We start from the raw sequence: 25117 nt of genomic DNA, 5'->3' as shown, positions 1-25117 counted from the left end.
TCAGTATTTTCAGGTTTGAAGGGGAAACGACTTTGCTCATTGAATATAGACTGTTTGGCACAGTAGTGCCAGCACTAAATGCACCACCATTTAACGAAAGCTCATTGTGTACGCATTTCAGTAACTCAATTAACAGAATGACCAGGCAGTACAGCTGAATTCCCTTTTATTTCATTACAAATAGTACAACCTTGTTAAGCTGCTCTTGAGGTTTGCATGGCACAAACAAATTGCGTAGAGGGGGGGAAAAACTTTCCAAAGTGGTGGCACCTATTGGGACAATGCAAAGACTCCACTACCATACATTTGTCACCTTCGAAGTAAAGCAAGTTGTAGAAAATCCAGAATTGGCTACAGATTGTCTGCTGAATGCACAAGCTTGTAAGGCAAAAAACAGTTTAGGCTTGAAAGGCAGCATGTTGTAAACATTGCAGGGAAAGCCTTGTTTGTACCACTGCAGATCCCTCTGGCCAGATCCCTTTTGTTTCTGAATAGGACTTAGAAAGTGACATGCCCTAATACCCTTTCCAACAGGCTATAAGAAGAATGTCAGTTACCTTCAGCGATGTCCCAAAGTGTGTGTCCAAAAGTTCCTGCATTCCTCTTGTGCTTTGGTAGTTTGCTTGGCAGTGTACCGTGTTAGCTGGCTCTGCAGACAGTCCTCAGTCGCAATCACAAGTCATTTAACCAATCAGCCCGCAAAAGGGAACTGTTACAGAAAGTTAATTTCAAAGCCATATATAAAGACCTATTTTAAACTATGATTTAATTTGAAGAGGTGTAGTGCATGGGAATGAGTCTAATCAAGAGGAACTGTTAAAACTGGCATCTAAGTGTAACTGAAGTCACCAAGTCATCTTGCTTCCCCTCAACTGGGGTGGGGGAATCCCAAGAAAACCCCACATGGATCTGCCAAGAAAGCAGGGATCTTGAGTCTCATGTTCGCACTTGGAATTTCCCTGCTTTTGTGATGTACTTCACACCTTTAAACGGTTTGTACTTTTCTCCGTACATGTCAAGGCGGTTTACTTTTAACCCTGAAATAAGGAACAAGATAGGTTTTAGGGACACAATCTTTAAACAGAGCCCAACTCTTACAACGGAGGAACCCCTCATGAAAAAAATCTGTTTAGCACAACTACTGACAGCAAGTCAGTCCTTCAGAGTAGCCAGTTTCTCAATTTATAGGGGATATACCGTATTTTTCGCTCTATAAGACGCACCAGACCACAATAAGCACCTAGTTTTTGGAGGAGGAAAACAAGAAAAAAAATATTCTGAATCTCAGAAGCCAGAAAAGCAAGAGGGATCGCTGCACAGTGAAAGCAGTAATCCCTCTTGCTGTTCTGGCTTCTGGGATAGCTGTGCAGCCTGCATTCGCTCCATAAGACGCACACACATTTCCCCTTACTTTTTAGGAGGGAAAAAGTGAGTCTTATAGAGCAAAAAATACGGTAACTTGGAATGAGCTTTATTTCCCCAAGCTGGTGCCCTCCAGTTGATGGATATCCATCAGCCATAATCGGCGGTAAAAGATAATGGGCATTGTTGTCCAAAATAACTAGAGCGCATCAGCGTGGGAAAGGTCAACTGGGTATATGTCAATTTCAGCTTACAATTCTGCACCATGAACAGCTGAATTTGTTCAAATTGGCCCCCTTTTGCTAGTCATGGAGATAGATGTTGTTGTTGTTGCTATTATTCATTGCACTTGCTATAAAAATGCCACACTATAACTTAGTTACTAAAACATGCAGAATTCAAAACATCACAAAGATAAAATGTTGTCTAAGTGCTCATCTTGCAATATTATAATAGGACAAATTCAGAACCACCCCGCTAAAATGTGAACACGGTAGAATATTATGCAGGGCTCTGAGGCCACACACAGCCCTTTAGGCAGTGGCAATCTTCAGCCACTTCTGAGACTTTTAAGATTTCAGCAGGCATCAGACATTTGCTATCTTCACAGCAATAAGGGGGGGGAAAACACTCTTTATGGTGGATGCCAATATTGTGCCCCAAAGCACAGTTCTGCAGTCAGCAAAACAGACAGCTCCTTCCTCTAATAGCAAACCTGGGTGACTGATTATCGACAGGACTGGAGCCAAAATGGGGCTGCTGAGGAACAAGGTGGCCGGGACAATGTGTTCAGATGAACTCTGCAGTATGCAGAAATGCAAAACTTATTTAAAGTTCAAAAGGGGGCAATCCCCACCTAAGAAGAGCCCAATGAAGACAGAGCGTGCTCACTGACCTTCGGGAGATGGGAAGTGCCAAATAGGAAAGGGGTGGTGCAGAGGAAGAGACAATTGAACTAACTATGCAGCTCTTAGTATTCTGGAAAAGCGGTAGCTAGAGCCTTGAAAGGAACATTCCTTCTGGTAGACAAACTGCAATATTTTTGCAGGTCCCACATTCTATACAGACTACTGAAATGCCATTGGTGGCAGATAAGAGGTAGAGGGGACGGCCTTTATTGCAGGAGATAGGGTGGATACTTTTAGATACTGATTTAAATCAGATTTTTATTTTTATTTAAAAAAGCTCCAGCTGCAGCAGGTTTCTCAAAACTAGTCAGCCCAGTGGTTTTAAGAATTAAGCCCAAACTTCATGCAAACATTATCTCCTTATAAAAGTACTTTTTCCTCTGTAAAACACATTTTACATCATCATACAGTACAATCTCTCTTGTATGAGAGAAAGTGGTGGTGGGGGGGAGCTGGTGAGAGCTACATCTGTTCTGCTCAACTTCCTTGCAGTTTGCTGCCCCTTCTGTTTGTCCCACTTTGGGAGCCACTGCATGGTGAGAAAGCTAGCCCCTCTCCTGCTTCTTGGCTGTGCTTGTGAGCTGAAACTCAGGAACTGGCCAATCTCTCTAAGCATGTCGCCTTCAAGAACTGAAATATGCTACTGAAGTCTTAAGTTCACCCCAACCTGCTGTGTGTTCCCAGACGTTTGGGAGAGAAATTCAACGCTAAGTCCTGCTCCAGGCCAATGGGATAAGCACCTTACCTGAAATAGCCAGCTGCTGTATCTTGAACTGAACATTCAGGTTGGGGTTTTCTTCTGGCTTGGGCGCTCCAGACTGCAAATTCACCACCCCTTTAAGGCTGGGCAGCTTCTGAGGGGTAATTTTGCCAACATCCCATGTTAACACCTAAACAACAAACAGTAGTGGTAACAGTGCCTTTCCAAACTGCTTTTCCTGTGAACAAAGTCAACATTGTCACCCCCATATTATAGTGGGCATGTGCTGAAGATGAGATTTAAATAACTGGCTAAGGCACTTTGCTCCACTTCCAGGAGGTTTTGAACCAGAGGCCTCTTGGCTTGTGGCTTTCTTGCTATGCAGCAGCTGTTCTTTCAAGCAGGGCAAAAACAGAGAAAACTGTTTCACAAAAGCTGGACAAGATACACGCTAAAGGCCTGGCTGAGGATCCTGAAGCAAACGGCTTTGTTGCTGCCAGCAAGCTCCTAACCTACATTTCTAAACCAAAAAGCAACAGAAACAAGGGAAAGAAAGCAACAGAATATTCTTCCACTGGGGCTCTTTCCAAGAATGAGCCTGATCCTCACCCCCTAACCCTGTTTGCTTGGAAGAAATTCTTTGTTTGTTTGAGCAGGATTTACAAGGGCTCATGTGCATGAATGCAGCCTCACACCCTAATCCTATCCATGTTTACTCAGAAGTAAGCCTCACGGTTCAGTTGGATTTACTGCTAAATCGGGTACTTGGGACTGTAACCTTAATAGGACAAGCTGAGAAGCTGAGGGAGAAAAGCTGGCCAGAAACATTTGTTTCAGTCGAGGCAAATGGAATGCAAAATAACTCCCCTAATTAATATCCATTTGAGGACATTCGTGCACAATAAGCAATCTTTGGGTTTTATTCTGCACCCAGCTGTTTTTGCAATGTTTCTGGCAGGCAAGGAAATCAGCAGAAAAATGAGGAGTCAGTGGGATGTACAGAGAAGACAATGGTCACGAGGCCTTACCCTTTTGAGTGAAAGATTTACAGGACTCAAAATTCTGTGCAATTCTCGAGTGTCATTAACCTGGCTATTTCTAATCATTTGCTCGAGAACCATGAGCCAGCGCTACACTTGCAACATCCCTGTGTTAGGTAAGTGTGTGCGTGATGACAGGGCATTTAGCTCACATTGGCAAGGCTGTATTCAAGTTAAGCAGTTGTGTGAAACTGCAAGGAAAGCTCAAGTATGAGGCGTGAGCTTGTATCCGATTTCCACTTGCGCAATGGAACTTCTCCCTTATCTCCTCTCCTCTGAAACCGGCCCCCCCATACACTCCCTGGATGGAGATTTTGGGGGATGCACAGGGAGAAGGGAGGAAGTGGGGGTCCTGTTGCCTAAGCAGAATGCTGCTTGCACAGTGCTGAATACAACCCAAAGGTGTCTTGTCATGTGTTCCCAGCATCCTATAAGGCAGTCAAAGGTGAGCACACTTAAGCAGCGATGAGAGAAGGTCAAGCGGCCATATGAATTGGTCCAATGCTCCGTTACACATGGCAGGCACCACCCCTCTTTTCATTTCATTGGAGAAAGCCCCTCTAAATTAATACAAAAGGTGGGTTATATAACCCACAGAGGACAACAGGACTTACTTTGGTGACAGGATCAAACGTGTGGTTGCCTTGTGTGGCTGTAAGGTTCACGTTGAGCACCGCTTTTGGCATGTGAACGGTCATGAGGACTCCTTCCACCGTCTTCCCCATGTTCTGTTTGGGCCCAATTGTGACATCGAATCTTCCCGAAGATGAGTTGTCCTTGAAGCCAATCGCATGCTTCACGTATACTGGGATGGCCACCAAACTATATATTCAAAAAGGAGATTAAATGCAGTCATTAACCGTGTGGGCACATATCAAATATGAGATGCTGTTTAACACATTGGGAAGTGGAGGCCTGTAATGAATGAAGGCAAGTGGTGAGAACAGTGAACTCCTGGTTCCGCTTCCACTCCCTGGATAGCTCAGTTGGTTAGATCATGGTGCTGACAATGCCAAGGTTACAAGTTCGATCCTCCATAAGGGACAGCGGCATATTCCTGCATTGCACAGGGTTGGACTAGATGATCCTCAGGGTCCCTTCCAACTCTACAATTCTATGATTCTCTCCCCCTGCATTCTAAATCAAGCCCAAATCTAGTTTGCCTTACAGCCCCTCCATTCTCTTTCCCACCCAGATCTAAGGCATGTCAGCAGCTATGAGTTGGGCCAAACTTATTCAGGGACAGCCCCATGGAGGCCATGCTTTCCATCCATGAAGTCCCAAGCAGCCCCTTATAAGGTCGTGTCGGCATGGATGTTAGAATTCCCTAGGACAACCAAACTAGGTGTCTCCAGCAGAACATCTGTCACGACCTGAAGCAGCTCGGGCAGAGAATCGTTGGTGCAGCGGGGAGGTCAGTACACCAAAAGGAATCCCATATTGCCCCAATTGCCAAACTTCCAGAACATGAACTCAGAAAACCGGGTCTTCCCAATAGGACACCTGGTGCAAACTAATGACTTCCTAAAAACCACTGCAACCCTACCCACCCACCCATATGACCTGGGTTGCTGTGCATAGGAGAAACCTGGTGGACAAGCAGCAGCAAGAACAGGTCCATCTGCCTTGTCCAACCAAGTCTCTGTTACATATGCCAGGTCAAGTCCTCCATCCACGATCAAGTTGTAGATGACGGTGGTCTTGTGAATCATTGACTTGGCATTGCACAGCAGCACCTTAGGGTCATGTGGGTCTCCCTTGTTGATTCCAGTATCCTTCTGGTCAAGGCCAGACCTGGAGGCCGGGATAGTCTTCAAACGACGACTAAACCTGCCTCCTCAGCAATGACATGGTCTGATCCTAGCGTAACTCCTCCTCCTAACCGTGATCACTAAGACCAGGTGTCCCAGTGCATCCCCCACTGTGGAACCTGTCTCAGCCATTCTGCTGGCTGGGGCCCACTCCCAGGCAGCTATGACCTTCTCCCCTTCAGAACAGAGTATGTTATACAACTATGCAATAAATCAATAAAACAGTAGAAACTAATAATAAGAAACACAATTTGCAGTTATACTAAATGGACATGAGAGATTGCCGCAAGACAACTACTAGACAAACTCCTAGACAAATGGCTTAGAATCTTGGAAATGTTCTGCCATATAACTGTTCCGCATAGCTGGGGTTGGCTTACTAACATATTTCCCTGCTTTTTAAAATAACAACAAAAGGAGTTTGTCTCAGTGACTGCCATCCACCTCCCTGAGTAACCCACATACATGCCATGGAGTGTGACAATGGCAGTCACCAAAAGAACCTCCATTACTGTTAGAGAAAAAGCCAGCCACTCCCACCATTGGTGAAATCCTAGCCTTTAAAAATAATTTACCCCTAAATTAGGGGGGGAAACCCACCAAAATGTCACCCACCCTCATTTGACAACAGGTGAATGGGTGTGTGAACTGGAGAGAGCGTGTCATTTTCTTTCATCAACAGTGTAAACTAGCTTTCAGCAAACTATGGGATCCTCATAACAAAACCACTTCTGAGTCTGTGGGTAGGGATTTGCCTAATTTTTTGCACACAGAGATGCTCAGTTTTTGTTAGGCACAGAAAAAATAAGCAATATTAGCCAATGTTTCTAAGACCTGTCCTACGGAGGTTACAGAAAGGTATCAGCATGCGTACGGCAGCAACGAAAAGATTAGAGAGAGTTTAACAGGATCGTGGATGACAGCAAAGACAACTGTTGTGTATATACACAGCCCCTCGTCTTCAGACTTACTTTTGTGAGCTGACTCGATAGGAAATCAATCTGAAGTTTCCATCTGGGGGAATGAAGGAGAGCACTCTTTCTGACTCCCAGCGCTTGAATCGAATACAGGGGTGAAAGCTCACATCATCCAGGAGTCTTGGATTCTATAGAAGGTGGATCAAGATAAACACTTTCTCAGTCATACTAAACATTGACTAAATGACCTAAGGGTTCTTTTTCTTTCCAACTCTACAGTTTTAGGATTTCATTATTCATTCTGGAGCGTCATAATATTTCCCTCTCATATTCATTAGAATATGTTGATGTTAGCAAATCTAGAGATTTTCAAAACCTGGCCCAGTTAAACTCACTGCCTTGTTATTTGGCAAGTCACTGTCATGTGCCAACTAATAAGGTTTTTGGAAGATAGGAGGAGACAATAGCCACAAGCCTATGCAAACTAATTTAGGGTTAAGTGGGACTTTCTTTTGAGTCAACATGAACAGGATTGCACTAGTTAATGATTAATGCTTTTGGATGAGTGCTGTGCTTCAACTCTCAAGAGCCAACATCTATCCCTCACGTTCATTTGTGTATAAACCACACACACAAACTGTGATAGACCTGAGTCCTTCTGTGCAACACACATATTTGCCTCCTCCTCACCTTCAAGGTGATTCCTGGCGCTTATAACAGACTCATTCCCTACATGCAGCTTGCAAGTGCTTCAATTAGCCTTTGCCAGTGGATCACCCCATGGCTGTTACTCATTTCCTTCCCAAGTTATTTTCTCCATTTTTTCTGGGCACTTCATGGAGCCCCAAAGTGACTCTCTGTACACAACTGTGCACGTTGGTGCTTAAATAAATGAATAATAAATACTCACTGCCATTCATATGTTTCCCCTTCTTTAATGAACTTACTGCATTTAGAATTTGAGGCACGGCAGGATTCTCTGCCACCCAGGGACAGGGCTCCCTCCACGCTGCCCTGACTGCTTGAAATACAGTACCAGTTTTAAGTTAACAGGAGGTAGGGGGGGAAGGCAGGCTGATGCTTGAGTGGCGCAGACTGGGAGCTTAGACAGAGGTCCCCTTCTCATGGGTTGAATAATCTAGATCACGGGTACTTCACTCACTCAGATTTAGGCTGGCCAGAGCGACTGGAAGCAGCAGTAACAAGGCAAAGGACACACTGCTGGGAGTCTGTCCAACACAGTTAGTGCTGGGATAGCGGGTCCCTCTCCTGCACAATTACTTTAATTCCTCTCACTCACTGTTGTTTAAGGCAGGGATGGGGGAACCTTTGGCCCATAAGCCTGATTTAGCCCAGCCTGGGCCTCAATTTATATTGCAAACCAACCTGTCATCATTGGATGAAGGGTGGTATAGAAATTACTACTACTAATGGTAATTTGGGCAGTTTCCCCACAAACCATGCCCACCTGCTCCCACACCTGATATCATATACCTACATGGCTACAAAAGACCAATCAGGAACCAAAGTGAGATCCTGACTGTTTTTCCCAAGTGGAACTCGCTCACAGCACCAATCAGCTGCTTGAGGATCCACGATTGTGCGGAGGGTTCTGTTTGCGTTCAGGTGAATGCAGACCTCTACTTCTATTTAGAACGAACATGCACACACACTATAAACGAAAACGCGGCTTACCATAAAAGAAAGTGAAAGATCAGGCATCCCCGAGAGTTTGATGCAGGCATCAATGACCCCTTGAATTTCTGCAAAGACGGTGGAGCCTGGCAGAGAGGAAGGAAAGATCACCGAGCGATCTCTTAAAAGAGGATTATCAGCAGATCAAATCTTAAGGAGTCATTAGCACTATGCAGGTAAATAAACTAATTTAATGTGCTTCAGGCAGACTTCAGTTCATTGGATATTATTTGCCCTGGGGATATGTTTTTTGAATTGCCACAACAACTGAAGATGTTTTTTAGCAACTGTGGCATTGCTGCTAGAAGAACAAGCGGTGCCATTTCCAAATCTTGTTCCTCCCATGACCTCATCAAGCGGTCTTAAGAAAGTCATTCAGTTTTGGCCTTGGCCCCTTATCTATAGCATGTGAGTAGTTAATATTGCCATTACAACAACCCTGTAAGGTAGGCTTACTGAGATATCAAATTTCACTGAGAACTTTGAAATCCAAGCTACTATATAAAATATATTACTGAAGACTATTCGTGAAGCTCTAACTCTTCCATTTCACTCTGCCAAGGATAAGAACACACATTTGAAAGCCTCGTACCAGATTTGTCTATAATGGCATCTATTTCTTCAATCACATCGAAGTAAGCTTCATTGTTGGTGTACTTTACTCCTGCTCTTCTCCAGGGAATGTTTGACAGCTGCCCAGTTGGAAGAGTATCACCCACATTGCTGCTGCCTTGGAAATACAAGAATAGCCAAAAGAAACCAGTAAGAAATCAATATCCTAAGGAAACAAAAAAACCTGTCACACACACACAGTCACACACACACACACACACACACACACACACAAACCCACCACCCTCCTTACTGAATGACTGGAAAGTAGGCAACGTGATGCTGATTTTTAACAAGGGACTCAGGAAGCTACGTGCCAATTAGCTTAACATCTGTCCGAGGTAAACTGGTACAAAGCATACATTATCTTTAAAGGCACTGTGCACCAGTTTCCCCAATGTGTATACGGACGAAGAATCTTTGCAGAAGAATCAACAAGGAAAATCTTGCTTCAGCCAGGGCTGGGCGAGATCTGGTTTTCAATATCTGGTTTTTGCGATATATAACCAGCTAAATATCAAGGATGGAGCTCTGTAGAGCATTGGCTGGCTTCACGGTGTTTCCCACTTTTTGATTTTTACATAGCACACACATACATCAAGATTCATGATATATTGCCAGGTCAAAAATAATAAAACCGATTCATGAAACTCGTTTTGAACTATATATTGATATATCGCCCAGCCCTAGCCTCAGTGCCATCTGGAGTGATTTGAGAGTGTCAACAAGCAAGTGGATAGGCTGGTCTGGTAAATACTACATAGTTCTTTGACAAAGCCCCCGCTAAGCAAATGCTGCTGCTGGATAAATTTAGCAGTCATGGGATAAGAGGTCTGGCCCTCTTTTGCAGGAGCAGCCAACATGGCTGATGCAACTCTCATCAGTCCCAGCCAGTTTCTCCAAGGCGGAGGGCATGTTATCTGATCCTGCTCTCATAGCTCAGGAACTTAAGAAACATTCAAAGTTTTCTCTTCCTGAATTTGCACAAACCAACAGAAATTTGGAGAAGCACAAAGTGGTCCAAGCCTTTGATTTCAAGAACGAGTTGCGTTTGGAAGCTGTCGTGGTACCTGTGATGGAGTTGACAACGGAGCGCAGGATCGTGGGAGGTTTAATGAGCTCTTTCAGGATGTTGGATTCTGTTGCCAGAGGAAAGCCATTGTCCAGCATTTCTTCAAGAAGCTCATAGACAATAACAACATTGTCTTTAATTGCAGTCTCTGAGCACTCTCCAAAGTAATCCTAAACCAAGCAGAGGATGCAAAGGAGGCGATTTATTCCAGTTAAAAGCTTTTCCTTCACCTAAAAACCATGTTATATTCAGCAACTGCCACAGCCTAATGCTCCACAAGCTTTCTGAACCTCACTTAAGATGAATGGCTGAGTGCAGTAAAAGCAAGCAGACCTGGTATTTTTTCTCCATTGCAATGCAATGGAGCAGTCCTTGCCAGAGCTGATGTCCAGCTCTCCCTGCTCTCCCATGCTCAGATGGGACTGCAAAGAATTGTTTCCCTGCTCTCCCGTGCTCAGATGGGACTGCAAAGAATTGTTTCCCTGCTCTCCCGTGCTCAGATGGGACTGCAAAGAATTGTTTCCCTGCTCTCCCGTGCTCAGATGGGACTGCAAAGAATTGTTTCCCTGCTCTCCCATGCTCAGATGGGACTGCAAAGAATTTTGGCAGGTGGGCAGGGCAACCCACCTGTGACATTAGAGTGGTGCCTATAATTCTCAGGTGAGCTGGCTTTCCCACCTGTCAAAGCCTGCCACCCCTAATATAGACAGATGCTCCTCTTAGTGATAGCCCCTCTCAATCAAAAAGCTAACTACCACTTTGTTTTTGTATTTGATTAAAATTATTTCTATTCTGGTTACCCAATTTCACCCACTCTGGGCTAATTCATTACATTACTAGTTAATTGTACAAAACAAAGCATTTCTAAAAGTTAAATGCTTGTTGTATATAAAAGTGGGAGAGGAATCCTCCAGGCCAGGCTTCCTCCAGATGTTTTGAGACTACAATTCCCATTATCCCTGACCACTGGTCCTGCTAGCTAGAGATCATGGGAGTTGTCGGCCAAAAACATCTGGAGGGCCAGGTTTGAGGAAGCCTGTTCCAGGCAAACAGGCCAGAGTGTGTGACAAGTGTATTTAAATGCAACTGAGCACCCCGTGGAATGCTCACGTGGCTAAGAACAGGCATAGGCAAACTCGGCCCTCCCCATGTTTTGGGACTACAACTCCCATCATCCTTAACTAACCAGTGGTCAGGGATGATGGGAACTGTAGTCCCAAAACATCTGGAGGGCCGAGTTTGCCTATACCTGGCTAAGAACCTCCCCAAGGCCCGCAACTCATAGGAATTAGACCTTCGTTTCTCCTCTGAAACCCTACAATTGATCCACAGACTAACCTGAAAAGTGTCTGCTACACGGTGAAGGAATTCAATGACAAAGAGTGGTGGCACTTCTGTCTGTATGACAGACACAAAAAATATTTTATCCCGATAGATGCTGATGAGGTAGTGGTGAGGCGTGGAGATGACAGGAGGCACATTTTCAACATCGGCCGCTCTCTCCTGAGCTTCAAAGAAATAATCACACACAGATTGGCTGACAACGCTCTTCCAGTGCTTCTCCAAGAATATATCACCAGAACAGTTTATAAGAAACAGACTGTGGATCATTTTCTGTTGGAGACATATTCACACACATTAATGCAAATAAACAATTATTTTGGGCTGTTGATCTGCTCCCTCCCTCCCCCCCCCCCGCAACTTTGGGGGAACCATATACACTAGAAGAGGTAGCTCAGGCTACATATAAACATAACTGCTGTGTGCTGTTTGGAAGAGGGTCAGTGGAAGAACCCATCCTTTGAAGCCCAGCCTTTGAAACTCAGAATTTTCTGCAAGGTAATCCAAGTTAGCAGTCAGGAAAATTTGCCTGCAGAGCTGCATCTGAAACAATTTGCAGACTAGCTAAATACCACTTGGCTGGAGTCAACGTATGGAAAGTCCTACGTTAAACTCACCAGAGGTTTTTATATTACTTTTACGTTTACAAAATACCTAAGTAGTTTCTCATTATAGCGATTTTTACTGGTTTATGAGAGTCATCTGGGTTCTACTGCCAGCTGCTTTTAAGCAAAGATAAACAAATCAAGAGTAATGGTAGCAGCCATTTTGAAGTGCCCCATTTATTTCCTAAAGCATTATTATATTTAATATGCCACTGTAAAAGGCGTTACTTAAATACTAAAAAGTGTGCTACCTGGTTTAATAAATTTGCTACTACTATCTACACAGCCGGTTTATGAAAGGTTTTTGCTAGCATTAGTAAAAACCACATGTTTTAAAGCTCCATGACAAGAGATTTTCCAGGAACCTAACAGGACGAAAGGAACACACCAGTTAGAAAATCTCAGCCTTGGGGAAAGCAGCGAGTCGTATTCTTTGTCTGCTAAGTCGACAAACCCCGTTTTTGCACAGACTTTCATTGATACAGTCTTCAGTGAAACTTCAATGGAACTTAGCTGGAGGAGGAAATAGTAATAGCTAGCCAGGCATAGCCTTTAGATTTTATTTGTGTATCAAATCAGAATTAGGCTCTGCAAGTAAATCTTCAAGAGACAACAAATTTCAGTAGCAATAGCACAAGTTGCAGTTAATACTACTAACTTACAGAGCTTCAAAAGAAGGACTAAGGAAGTTCAAGAGGCATAGTTCAGAGAGTGATGGAGTAGATCTGGGGTGGGGGACCTCTGCCCCTCCAGATGTTATTCATAAGGACATAAGGAAGAACATTCTGACTGGAAGAGCTGTTTGACAGTGGAACAGACTCCCTTGGAAGGTTGTGGATGCTCCTTCCTTGGAGCTTTTTAAGCAGAGGTTGGATAGTTATCTGTCTTGTATGATCTAGTTAAGATCCCTGCATTGCAGGGGGTTGGACCAGTTGACCCTTGATGTCCCTTCCAACTCTACAGTGCTTTAATTCTATGACTCCAACTCCCTTTAGCACCAGCCAGCAGGGCCAATGGTCAGTGATTATGGGAACTGCAGTACAACAATATCTGCAAGCAGCGTTTGAAATTTTCCAGGCCTGGCTATTGGCTACTTGTGAGCAAATGAAAATGCCTATGCACCAGGATGGTATCTGATGTCTCCATCATCTGGAGGTGCCTGCCTGGGAATCCTTGGATCTCGACTGTTTTCACACCCTAATAACACCACTGTAGAATTCTGTTATATTATATCTGCACAATCAGAATGAATTTCAGGAACCAAAAAGCTGTAGTGAAAAATATGACTTTTGAGCCATCTGGCCCCAAAATGGCAACTAGGCATTCCGTTTTGGCAACTGTAACCCTGGTTTAAGGAGCCGTTTGGTGCCTAGCTTTTTGGGGGTTGCTGGGAAACAGAGTTCAACAACATCTGGAGGGCTTGAGGCAAGTTCTTCACCTCAAGACTGTGTAAGCCTCAGGGCAAGTCAGTATCATCCCAAAAACATGCCCTATTGTTCTAGGCTGAACAGAAAATTATACATGATTAATGTCTTTTTAATAGCTATCAATACATTACACAACCATTAATGTCTTTGGAAGATCTTTGCAATTTGCAACGCAATCACAAAGAGCTTCCTTTTCTGCCAGTAGCACTGATGAAAATGTTCATGGGCTTTTAAGGATGCTACCAATGAATTTTCCATTTTTCACATCTCAGTGATTTTTCTTGCTCCCAAATTGATCTGCCAAAAGCTGGCTAGGTGTCATATGGTTATGACTGTCCTTCACTAGGATAGAAACAGATATAAAAGCTATTGCCCTGGTTGCACCAATGGAATGTGTAGAGGCCTTTTGTTTGTTTTGAAAGATTGCAAAGTTGAAAACGAATCTGACTCATGACATAGCATGGCAGCAAAAAAAAAATGCTGCAACAGGACCACTGCCCCAACTAACCCTCTGAGTCAGCAGAACTTGCCTTTTCAACTGCCGTCCTGAACATTAGTTTATACTGAAAAGGAAATATGATATAATCCAGGATTAATTTAACAACTGTCAACATATTGGATGCCTATTTTGCACTCCTTACTAGGATCTGCCCACAGCAGGTGCTCCATTGCTCCTCTCCTAGTTACACTAAAGGCAAAGAAATTCAGCAGACAGCTGTATAGAGGTAGCAAAATAATTATGGAAACACCTTCCCAGTGCATTCCACTGCCAACAGAATGAGCACCTTGTGCTTTAAACACAACACCATCCCCCAAAGCAGAAGCTACTTTTGACTTCAATTGCTATGACCCAGCCTAATAATGAAATATTTCATTGGGTGCTTTGTGCAGCATCCATACAGACAAGAGCACCCTTAATTCCAAAAAAGAGCTTCAGATGTGGAAGGGAAGGTGTGGACAACACTCCTTTCTTTCCTATCTCTATAGTCCATCAGCTGTTCTGGTTTGTCAGTTATCCAATAGCACAAACCATTGTTTGCATATCCATTTCAAGCTAGGGTTTCCAGTTCTGGATTGCTAGCCAGCTGCAAACTATAAATTGCCAATGGCCGCCACACAAACATGTAATTAAGATTCCTTAACCACTGCCTGGTGTGAAGTCTGATATGGACCATTCAGATCTGCCTGTCCCTTGTTTGTGGGGCACCCAAACTCCTGAGGCTTAGCCAACACCAACCAATATTTGAAAGTCTGCAGGCCGGTTTGTGTAACAATAGTTAAGTTTATTTTCTGGTACTGCTGGAGGAGATGATGTATATGGGTGTTTGGTTTATTTTATTTTTTTGTCTTTTGCTTTTTACATCTTGCCACGCCTAAAGGACAAACAAGCATCTTCCAAATTACAAGGAAACAGCCCAGTTATTTCATTCACCTAGAACTTCAGCCCTCATGTAATTTAAGTTATATTGCTGCCATTAGCTCAACGGTGAACGCGCATGCAACCCTCGGGACCAGCTGTATTTCTCACGTCTCATTTCCCCACCCAAAACAAACCCGCAACAGTTGAAAATACCTCCAAATTAGTTCAGCAAAGGATTACAGAAGTAGCAGCAAGATTTCTAGCATTTCCAGGAATCGCATTTCTTTTTACAAGCAGCCTGGAGAAACATCTGTTAGTTCTCTAACCAGCTGGTACCACCCAAAGAGTCACCGACAGCGCAAGCCTCAGCATGTCTACTCAGAAGTAAGCCCTATTGCATGCAGCGGGGCTTTCTCCAGGTAAGTAGGGGCGGGGGTCAGGGACTGTATCCTAAGCAGCCAGTTCAGTCCTAACCTCCAACTGAAACGTAACTACGCGCAACTAAGTGCCTTTACGCACGAACCTTCCACCAACTCACCCTCCAAGCGGAAAACTGACTCTAGAGCAGCAGGATCCGGCACAAGCCAAGCCACACAGCAGCAGCGCTGGCAAAAAGATGGCTGCGAAGCCCTCCGATGGGGCCAGCCCCATCGCTAACCACACCCCGGCAGGGCGCCCTTGCAAACTGCCTGCACTGAAATGCAAGCCGCGGTTGGAAGAGGCCCGGGCGCCTGCCTTCCTAGAAATGTCCCTGCCATCTCCATTGCGCTTCCTAGTCCAAAAGGAACGATGCATCCTCGCTCCGGAGTTTTGGAGCGCAGCGAACTTCGCTGGGCGCGTTTTCATCCTTAGCTGCAATTTTTTGCTAACAATTCACCCAGGCGCAGAACTGGGAGTTGCATTATCGCCGGTCCTACCTGAAAATCTGAGGCCAGGTCCTTCCGCCTATTTTATTTTTAAGCCCAATGCCCGCGCATCCCCTCCGTTGCTGGATCAGGCATTCCGCCCAGCCTACCCTGCGCGCTTTCGTGCGTAAATCTCTCCCCGCCTCCTCTTGCTCCTCCTCCTCCTCCCCCCCCCCTGCCGGCTTCCCAGAAAGGAACTGGGTAAATTCGTCTGCAAAATAAATAAATAATAGGAGCTGGGAGCAGTTTGCAGGCGGCCGCTGGACGAGCATGAAGATGGCAGAAGAGGCGCCCCAAGCCAAGAAGCAAAAGCTGGAGCCCATTCAGCTTAGGTAAAGAGAGAAAAGACGGAGGAGAGGGGGATGGGATCGTATCGACCGTAAGTTAGAGGCGCCTGGATCAAATGCCGATGCCGATCAGGCTCCCACCCAGCCCACCCTCGAGGCTCAGAGAGTAGCAGGGTGGTGGGAAGCGCCTGGCAAGGTCGGCCAGCGTTGCCTGATGGGCAAGGAAGGGGCATTTCGGTGCCGTAAGTCCCGTAGATGGCACGGGGCCCCGACGGCATCACGAGCGCTTATCCGCTGGCATGGTTTTTAGCATGGAAGCAAAGGTTGGATTTATTTGGCAGGAGTCTGCATTGCCCTGAGCACGGTCTGCATCGCCCTGAAAGCGATCCTTTGCGCTTCAGGGAGCCGCGAGGGCCATTCTTCCTCTTGCACGCCGGCTAGGGTGATTTATTTGGATGCCGGAATAGGTTATTCGGGCGGTTTGTTTCCTCCTAACTCTCCCTGCCATTATTCTGGAACGTTTGACGGCGCAATGAAATCACGAGGGGAAATGTTCTATTGTTCATACAAGACTAATGGCTGGGAAATCGGAGGCTGCGTTCTTGGTGTGTGCCATTTGATTTGTTTTTGGGTGACAGTTATGCGGTAGGCGTGTAGGGACTCGCTCGCTCCACGTGGCCTAATCGCGCACGCCTGGATGTCTGCTCTGGGGAACTTATTGCAGCTGTGACCAAAGAGGAAGAAGCGTTAGCAAGAGGAGAGCAGGGGAAGTTCAGGCTTGAGAGAGGTTATTTCACAGGGCAGCACCAAGGGTTCGCTCCACAAGACGTTACGGTTTGCGCACGGAATATACTGTAAAGGTACAAAGTGCAAAGTGAAGTTTGGTGGTAACAAACAAGTGTTTGCAAATGTGTGTGTTAATCAGACAGGGTTGTTAGCATGGGTCCCAACTGCCTGCAGCTTCCTGTAAAATATACATTTGGCAGCAAACAGTGTTAGAAACTCATGTGTATAAGCTAGGTGTCATATAGCTCCTTAAACCAAGGTTTGTTGCCAAAAAGGAATGCATAGTTGCCATTTTTAGGCAATCCAGCTCTACAGTCTTATTTTTCAAATGATGGTCTGACTGATTCTCAGTTAAACATCTGAGTAGTTTAGGTGACAACCCTGAGCAAGATTAAGGACTTTGAGAATTTACAGAATAAAAGTCACTTGATCCACAAATATATTGGCCTATTCCTACCTCTTTTTCTTAATGGCAACATGGACCATTCATAACGTAATAATATTCTTCACAACTGTGAGCAGAGCAGTGGGGGTGGGGTGGGGTAAGGGAAGACAAACTACAACAATTAACTATAACATTTCCTGCTCCTACTCAGGCTGCACAGAAAAAGCAAATTGGTTCCTGAAATTCATTCTGATTGTACAGGTAAAATATAACTGCTAGAATTCTACAGTGTGTGGTACTGGTGTGTGAAAACAGTTGAGATCCAATAACCTCCAGGCATGTACCTCCAGATGATGGAGATGTCAGGTGCCATCCTGGCACCAATACATCTTCATTTGGTTGCAAGTGGCCAATAGCCAGGTACAAAAAGCTCCTGGCCCCTGGCTAATTTCAAACACTGGTAGCAAACCTGCATCTTTGTCTTTCTAGCAAAGGCTTCCCCAACATGGTGCCTCCACTCAGTCTAACTGGACTACAGCTGTCACCTGCTCTGCTCCCATGTGGTGGTTGGGATTGATGGGAGTTGTAGTCCAAAACAGCTGACGGGCACCAGATTGGTGAAGCCTACCCAAACTTGTGATAAAGCTCTGGGTTAAGAACAGAAGAACACCACCACTGGGTTAGACCAAAGCCCATCTAGTCTCACAGTGGCCAACTGGATGCTCTGGCAAGGGTTGCCTGACAAATGCACTTGTGTGCTCATGTTTATATACAGACCTTTTCCACTGTGCACATCCATCTTAGGTGTAAATTAGTTATTCATTTTTTAATTGCAATTATAGCCCACCTTTTCCTCTATGGTAATGTCTTCATTTAATCCACTGTGCGGCAGGTCAGGCTGTGGCCCAAGGTCATGCAGTAAGCTTCATGTCCTAATGCAACACTCTAGCCACTATACCACACATAAACATACTCTTTGTGGCTCTCAGAAAGTCTGTGTCAGACCAATTGAGATTAGGAACAGGCCTAGAATGGGGGAAGGTTAGAAAGAGTAGTTTGGTAAGTTTCTGAAGGAAAAGGTGCCCTCTTAAGAATGTTGGCTGGAGGAGTTGGTGGGGCGCAGAGGAATGAATGTCAGAACTGTGAACTTTGTACACTGTTATAATTTGACGGCCAGGGCAGCGTTACAATTAGAGGAGACCAAATGGGCAGAAACAATGTAAGGGATTTTGTCAAATCTGAGGAGATTAGTGCTGAAAGGAGACTGATCCAATTTGTGGCTTCATTTCTAATCAGTGCAATAATTCACATCTAAAATAATTTTAAAAGATGAATTTTTAACAGGTCTTTAAGGTGAGCGTCTATTCAAAACCTTTGATTGCTTGCTTGAGAGTCAGCTGCACTGAACAAAAATGGGATTTGCTTCCGAATAAATTTGCACAGGGTTTTGTTGTTAATCTTCAACTCGGTAATCACACAACAGGAATTGCTTCTGTGTGAACAATAAAGCACTTACGGCAGGAGGCAGGGACCCTGCCACCCAAACCCCCCAAACTGCTGTATGCACATTTGTGGACATGTCTCAGATATGCCTGTGTCCATACATATATGCATATGCAGGCACTTGGGTTCCTCATCATGAAGAGCACTGCCTATATATTTAGGAATATTGCAGATGTGCCTTAAAATATCCGTATGATGTGTGTGTGGTTTGCTACCACCCTCCATATGTGTGTTCCTTGTACATGTGAAGGCTGAGCCCTCTTGTATACATGGAACTAAGGCTTCCAGTAAAACAGGGCTTGTAGCACTTATAGCAAACATGTCATCATCATAGAATCATAACATTATAGAGGTGGAAGGGACCCCGAGGGTCATCCAGTCCACCCCCCTGGAATGCAGGAATCTCCACTAGATCATCCATGACAGATGGCCACCCAAGCTCTGCTTGAAAACCTCCAAGGAAGGAGAGTCCGATACCTCTCCTGGAAGTCTGTTCCACTGTCAAACAACTCTTACAGTCAGAAAGTTTTTCCTATTGTTGAGTTGGAATCTCCTTTCTTGCAACTTGAAGCCACTGGTTTGAGTCCTAGCCTCTGAAGCAGGAGAAAACAAACTTGCTCTCTCTTCCAGGTGGCAGCTCTTTTGATATTTAAAGATCGCTATAATTTCTCCTCTCGGTCTTCTCATCACTGGGCTAAACATACCCAACTCCCTCAACCGTTCCTCATAAGGTTTGCTTTCCAGACCCTTGATCATCTTGGTTGCCCTCCTCTGCACATGTTCCAGCTTGTCAATATCCTTCTTAAACTGTGGTGTCCAGAACAGGACACAGGACTCGAGATATGGGCTGACTAAGGCAGAATAAAGAATTACTTTTCTTGTCTTTATACTTTTGTTATAAATATACTTCTCTTGATGCAGCCTAGAGTAGCATTAGCCTTTTTTTGCTGCTGCATCACACTGTTGACTCATTAGCAACATGGCTGGTTATCTGTGGCAAGTAAGAATGTTTGTAAACTGGTAGAGTTTGTTCTCCCCCCCCCTGCCCCCCCCCAGCATCTTATCTGTCATAATTGCAAGGGTTGGGACTTTTTGCATGCTTATTTGAAAGGCTGGATTAAGGAGATACAGAACAGTTTACTGTCAGGTCAGTAGTTTATCTTAGTTGTTTTACAACTCTACAACATATAGGCTTTCCCCATATAGGCTTTGAAGCCCCTAGGACGAAAGCTACGTTACATGAACACCATTGAGTTCTTCTCAAAACAGTGCATAGATGGGGGAGATGGTAAAACTTGCTGAGCTGGTAAGAGTAAATTCCAGCTGCCTAGAACTTAACCAGTGTAAATGTGCCCCTGAAGCAGATTTCAGTACACAGGCAGAACTGTGTGGATGAAGAAACAGACAACTGATCCCAAGCTGTTTATGGCTTGATAGGTTCAGCCCAGTATTTTGATTTGAAAGTACTGGTGGCTAATGTAACTAATCCACAAATGGTACTATGCCTTCAGACTTAATGGCATCCATATTGCAGAATTTTGCATTCACTTTGACTTCCAGACCATCTTCAACAAAGGCAGCCCTACAGAAAGCTCATTACAGTAGTCCCGGTTGCAGGTAATTATAACATGGGTGAGCATGATCAGATATGGCTGCTCTAGATAGGGCTGCAGCTGATGGGGAAACCTGAACTTGTGGAAAACACTCCTGGGCACTGCCATTACCTGCACCTCTCCAGACAGCAACTGGCATCTTCCCATCACTGTTCGAAATTTGCCGGGCGCATTTTGCACCTGCCTACTGGCCGTTTGCGACCAAATGAAGGTGACTGGGTGCCAGAATGACACCTAACATCTGCACCATATGAAAGTTCATGCCTGGGAATCATTGGCTCTTGAGTGTTTTCACACACTCATACCACAACCTGCAGAATTCTATCAGTTACACTATATCTGCAGAATCAGAATGGATTTTAGGAACCAAAATGCTTTTTCTATGCAGCCTGAGCAGTGAACAGCCCTGCTCACAGTTGTGAAGAGTATTATTACGTTATGAATGGTCCATGTCACCATTAAGAAAAAGAAGTCGGAATGGGCCAATATATACGTGGACTGTCCTTGGATCAAGTGACTTTTCTTCTTTAAGTTATCAAAGTTCTTAACCTAGCTTAAGGTTCTCACCGGAACTAGCCAGATGTTTAACTGATAGTCACAGTTTAGAGCTTTAGAACTTTAGAGCCGTCCTGTCCCCTAATGGCAACCAGACATTCTGTTTTGGCGACTGTAACCTTGGTTTAAGGAGCTATTTGGATGCCTGAATTTCTAACACTACTTCCTGTCTGTGCCTGGTGAGCTTTGCTCTGCTATGGAGGGAGGAGCCAAACTGAGCTGCGCGCTAATCCGTAGAAAGAGGAGAAAAGTTGAGGGCAAGAGTGAAGAAACAAGTCCTGAACAGTGAGTTTCTAGTTCTTCTAATATTCTGAATTGTTCATGAATTGTAATCATTCCAGAACAGCCATGAGCTCTTCTTAATTTAATATTTAATATTGTGCCTTGAGTCCTCTCCATGCCAGCTTTAAAAATACTTCCAGGGTCCCTGGCTAAACCAGCACATAAGTGCTGGGAATGATCTCTACCAATGTCTGGGCCTGGGTAGCTTCATAGTGAACGATTTTGTCAGGTACTACAATTTTCCATAGCTTTACAAGGCACTGCCTTCCTGCTGCCAACAGTTTCTTCTTGTGTTGTGTGTTAGGTTGCCAACTTTTTAAAGTGGCTTTTTAAAATATGTGCCTTTAAACCTTTTGATGTGCACTGATTAATAGGTGATTATGTTTGTTCCATGCTGAGAAAAAAAAATCACCTGCTTAATCAGGCAGTGCAAGTTGCTTTTAAAGGCAAAAGAACAAGCCAATAAGTTACTTTTGTTCTAGGCTGTTGGCAACCCCACCTCTGTGAGCTCCCACCCCCATCCCCGCCACCACAACTTTAAAATTGGTCTGTTCTTAATTTATTATGGCCACCAAACCCCCTCTTTCGTTCAGGCTTCTGCAGTTCTGTGAGATCTGTGCTTTTCATCCCATCACTCTGCGCTCTCTCTCTCTCTAAATTGAATTTATAAATCTTCCATTCACAAACCACCCTGATGTCCATAAAGAGGCAATACATCTAGGTTGCAAGCTGACAACTCTACCAGCAGCATCATCTGAGATGCTTCAATTTCTCTTGGGTACAGTGGAGTGCAGACTTAGAACTGTACTGCTTTAAAGAGCCAGGATAGGCTGTGGTACTCTAAGCCCAGATGCAATTCTAGCTCCTGAAAAGTTATGCCATAATACATGTATTAATCTCTTTAAGGTGCTACTGAACTCTATGGTGTTTTTGCTGCAGCAAACTAACATTTACCTCTCTGGAAATTTGTAGCTAGCGAATAAACATCCTTATTTTATTGCAAAATACTGAACAAGCTTGATTTTTTAGATTCCTCTTTCTCTACTTGAATATTTTCTTTAGGGAATTTAGAACAGCATTTCTCACAACTTCAAAGTTGTTAAATTAGTTTGAAAAGGGCAAAGCTCCTTTGCACTGCAGATATCAAATTACTTAACCTTTCATTGTAAGGAGGAGGCAGAGGGAAAAAGAAAAAACCCAGACTACAATGGCTATTAGTTTTTGCGGAACACAAAATGAACATCTAACTTAAATCTCAGATTACTTTCCTAAAGCCAAGCACTTGTCATATAACAAAGAGATATATCCCTTTAAAAAGTAATCTCTTTTTTTCTTTTTTACTGCATCTACAGTACGGAACTGTAGCCTTCCAGACTGAAGCAAATAAGGTCAGAATCATTTGCTTTAAGCTTTCCAGACAACCAGATCAAAGGCCCAAGTTCACAGATTCAACCTTGTGCTTCTGATGGGGCACTCTAGGCCATAGCAAAATTAGTTTATAAGCTACAGCAAGACTCTTGGGTTTGTTTTTTTCAGCAGACTAACATCAATACCCCTTTGCAAACCCAGCTCCTAAATTTGTTTTCCTTTAAATCCTTCCTGGCCAGCTATCCAAATAGGCTTGGTAGGTCCCTTGGTAGGTGGTGCTGTTGGTTAAACCACAGAGCCTAGGGCTTGTCGATCAGAAGGTCGGTGGTTCGAATCCCTGTGACGGAGTGAGCTCCTGTTGTTTAGTCCCTGCTCCTGTCAACCTAGCAGTTTGAAATCATGTCAAAGTGCAAGTAGATAAATAGGTACTGCTCTGGCAGGAAGGTAAACAGTGTTTCCGTGCGCTGCTCTGGTTCGCCAGAAGCAGCTTAGTCATGCTGGCCACATGACCCGGAAGCTATACCCTGGCTCCCTCGGCCAGTAAAGCAAGATGAGTGCTGCAACCCCAGAGTCGTCCGCGACTGGACCTAATGGTCAGGGGTCCCTTTACCTTTACCTAGGTCCCTTGTGATTTTTCTCCCTGGAAGTAAAGATATTACAAGGGACTTTCAAACCACTTGTTTTCTAGTCAGGCTAGTTTTGCTGCATATATTATTATTTGTACTGATATTATCTGTTAGAATAATAAATTAATTTGTGTATCTCAAAACAAATAGCCCAATCATACCTTTACACAACAGCATTTTTTAAAAAAGCAGAAGAGGTTAGTAAAGGCTATTGTACTCACTTTTTTCTGCAATAATTTAGGGATCTCTCTGCAAAACAGTACTGCATTCCTACTTTCATGTGGATGCTGTCTTCTGCTGGACCAAACTACTGGTATGTTTACTCTTTGGAGATAGGCAACCACAAACAGATGTTGTTTTATGTACAAATTCTTCTTCTTCTTCTTTGGTGATCACTCATAGTCGAGTAAGGCGAGTCCATAAGTGACTGTGGATCCTTCCATAGTGGAGACATAGGTTTTCAGACGGGAGTTGATCACGGTGAGGGTTTGCCAAATGTACTTTCCTCTTAGCTCATTTCTCCCTTTCTTCCTGAGTTTGAGCGTCTTCAAAGTTCATGACACCTTTGGTAAAGGCTGTTCTCCAATTGGAGAACACCAACCACAATTGTTGGTGTTTATACTACATTTTTAAAGACTTGCCTTGAGAGAGTCTTTAAACCTCTTTTGTTGACCACTAGCATTACGCTTTCCATTATTAAGTTCGGAGTAGAGTAGTTGCTTTGGCAGATGATAATCAGGCATCTGAACAACATGACCAGCCCAACGAAGTTGATGTTGAAGAATCATTGCTTTGACACTGGTGATCTTTGCTTCTTCCAATACACTGGCATTAGTTCACCTGTCTTCCCAAGTGATATGTAAAACTTTTCGGAGGCATCTTTCGAGGAGTTGGAGATGGTGTTTATAAGTGGTCCATGTTTCACAAGCATACAGTAAGGTTGGTAGTACAATAGCTTTGTAAATAAGCATTTTGGTTTGCCTGCAAATGTCCCGGTCCTCAAACTGTACTTCAATCGGGAGAAAGCTGCACTCGCAGAGCTCAGGCAATGCTGGATTTTGGCATAAATGTCGGCCCTTGTGGAAAGATGACTGCCCAGGTAGGAGAAGTGATCAACACTTTCCAATGTTACACCATTGAGTTGGATTTGTGGCACTGCAGAGGGGTTGTTTTGTGCTTGTTGGTGTAGCCCTTTGGTTTTTTGGATGTTGAGTGATAGGCCAAGCTTTTTGTAAGCTTCTGCGAAGTTATTTAGGATGGTTTGGAGGTCATCCTCTCTGAGTGTGCACACACTACGTTGTCATCAGCATACTGAAGCTCTATGACAGAATTTATGGTAACCTTACTCTTTGCTTTCAGCCTGCTCAGATTAAAGAGCTTTCCATCTGTTCAATACATGATTTCTACTCCGGTGGGGAGTTTCCCTTTGACAAAGTGTAGGATCATGGCAGTGAAAATAATGAATAGAGTTGGGGCGATAACATAACCCTGTTTTAACACCTGATCCCACTGGGAATGGTTCACTTTGAGAGCCATTGTTATCTGCGATTGTTGCTGTCATATTATCATGGAGGAGCTGAAGGATGCTCACAAATTTATCTGGGCAGCCAATTTTCAGAGGGGCAGTCCACAGAGACAGTCCACATACTGACTGGGCCGTACATACGAATACTGCACATCTTGTTTATAGAAATCCCTGTAGCCTCCTTCTGAGGCTTGGCAAGTTAGCTAAAATGATGAGCCCATAGAAGGAAGCCGGCAGAGGAAACAACCAAGTGTCAGCCAGGGAAGGAGTCTTGCTTTCGGAAACTTCTTGGGCAAAACCGCCTCCGTCGCAACTCACCGATGCCACAAGATGCCACCTGTGGCAGGTGTCCAAAGATGAAAAACCGTGTTCTGCACAAGCACTTTCGACCATAGTTAGCGTGCGGATGGGACAGATCCGAGCAGCTTCATT

The 25117-nt window shown here is 44.3% G+C and overlaps 2 protein-coding genes across 5 annotated transcripts in view; one reads left to right on the top strand and one right to left on the bottom strand.

Moving 5' to 3' along the window:
• Nucleotides 1-149: 149 nt before the first annotated feature.
• On the bottom strand, nucleotides 150-15901 carry AP3M1 (adaptor related protein complex 3 subunit mu 1). 3 transcript variants are annotated; one of them, XM_083440529.1, is made up of 9 exons: nucleotides 15768-15901; nucleotides 11456-11731; nucleotides 10116-10287; nucleotides 9026-9163; nucleotides 8434-8519; nucleotides 6793-6926; nucleotides 4625-4832; nucleotides 3016-3160; nucleotides 150-1037 (listed from the first exon to the last, which is right to left on the bottom strand). In XM_083440529.1, exons 2-9 carry the CDS (start codon nucleotides 11726-11728, stop codon nucleotides 937-939), a joined length of 1257 nt encoding a protein of 418 aa, XP_083296655.1. In that variant the 5' UTR covers nucleotides 11729-11731; nucleotides 15768-15901; the 3' UTR covers nucleotides 150-936. The 3 variants fall into 3 exon arrangements, with proteins under 3 accessions (XP_083296655.1, XP_083296654.1, XP_083296656.1); XM_083440528.1 differs by lacking the exon at nucleotides 15768-15901 and adding an exon at nucleotides 15389-15525; XM_083440530.1 differs by lacking the exon at nucleotides 15768-15901 and adding an exon at nucleotides 15374-15466.
• Nucleotides 15902-15911: 10 nt separating this feature from the next.
• Nucleotides 15912-25117, top strand: part of ADK (adenosine kinase) — a 191812-nt gene continuing 182606 nt past the window's right edge. Inside the window, exon 1 of one of the 2 annotated variants that reach the window (XM_083440552.1) lies at nucleotides 15912-16087. In XM_083440552.1, the coding sequence (XP_083296678.1) occupies nucleotides 16026-16087 (62 nt within the window). In that variant the 5' untranslated portion in view covers nucleotides 15912-16025. Of the gene's footprint in view, nucleotides 16088-21065; nucleotides 21170-25117 lie in introns of those variants that run through there. The other variant, XM_083440551.1, reaches the window with a different exon arrangement.

The sequence above is a fragment of the Podarcis tiliguerta genome (assembly GCF_965153285.1).
Source record: "Podarcis tiliguerta genome assembly, chromosome: 5".
NCBI classification, from domain to species: domain Eukaryota; kingdom Metazoa; phylum Chordata; class Lepidosauria; order Squamata; family Lacertidae; genus Podarcis; species Podarcis tiliguerta.
Note: the sequence above shows the minus strand (reverse complement) of the source record. Positions and strands in the feature narration are given on the sequence as shown.

Coding starts and splice junctions, on each gene's coding strand:
- AP3M1 (XM_083440529.1), bottom strand. CDS start 11,728: ATGATCCACAGTCTGTTTCTTATAAACTGTTCTGGTGATATATTCTTG. Junction 10,288..11,455: donor GTGTAGCAGACACTTTTCAG/GTTAGTCTGTGG, acceptor TGCTTGGTTTAG/GATTACTTTGGAGAGTGCTC. Junction 4,833..6,792: donor TATCGAGTCAGCTCACAAAA/GTAAGTCTGAAG, acceptor TTGAATATATAG/TTTGGTGGCCATCCCAGTAT.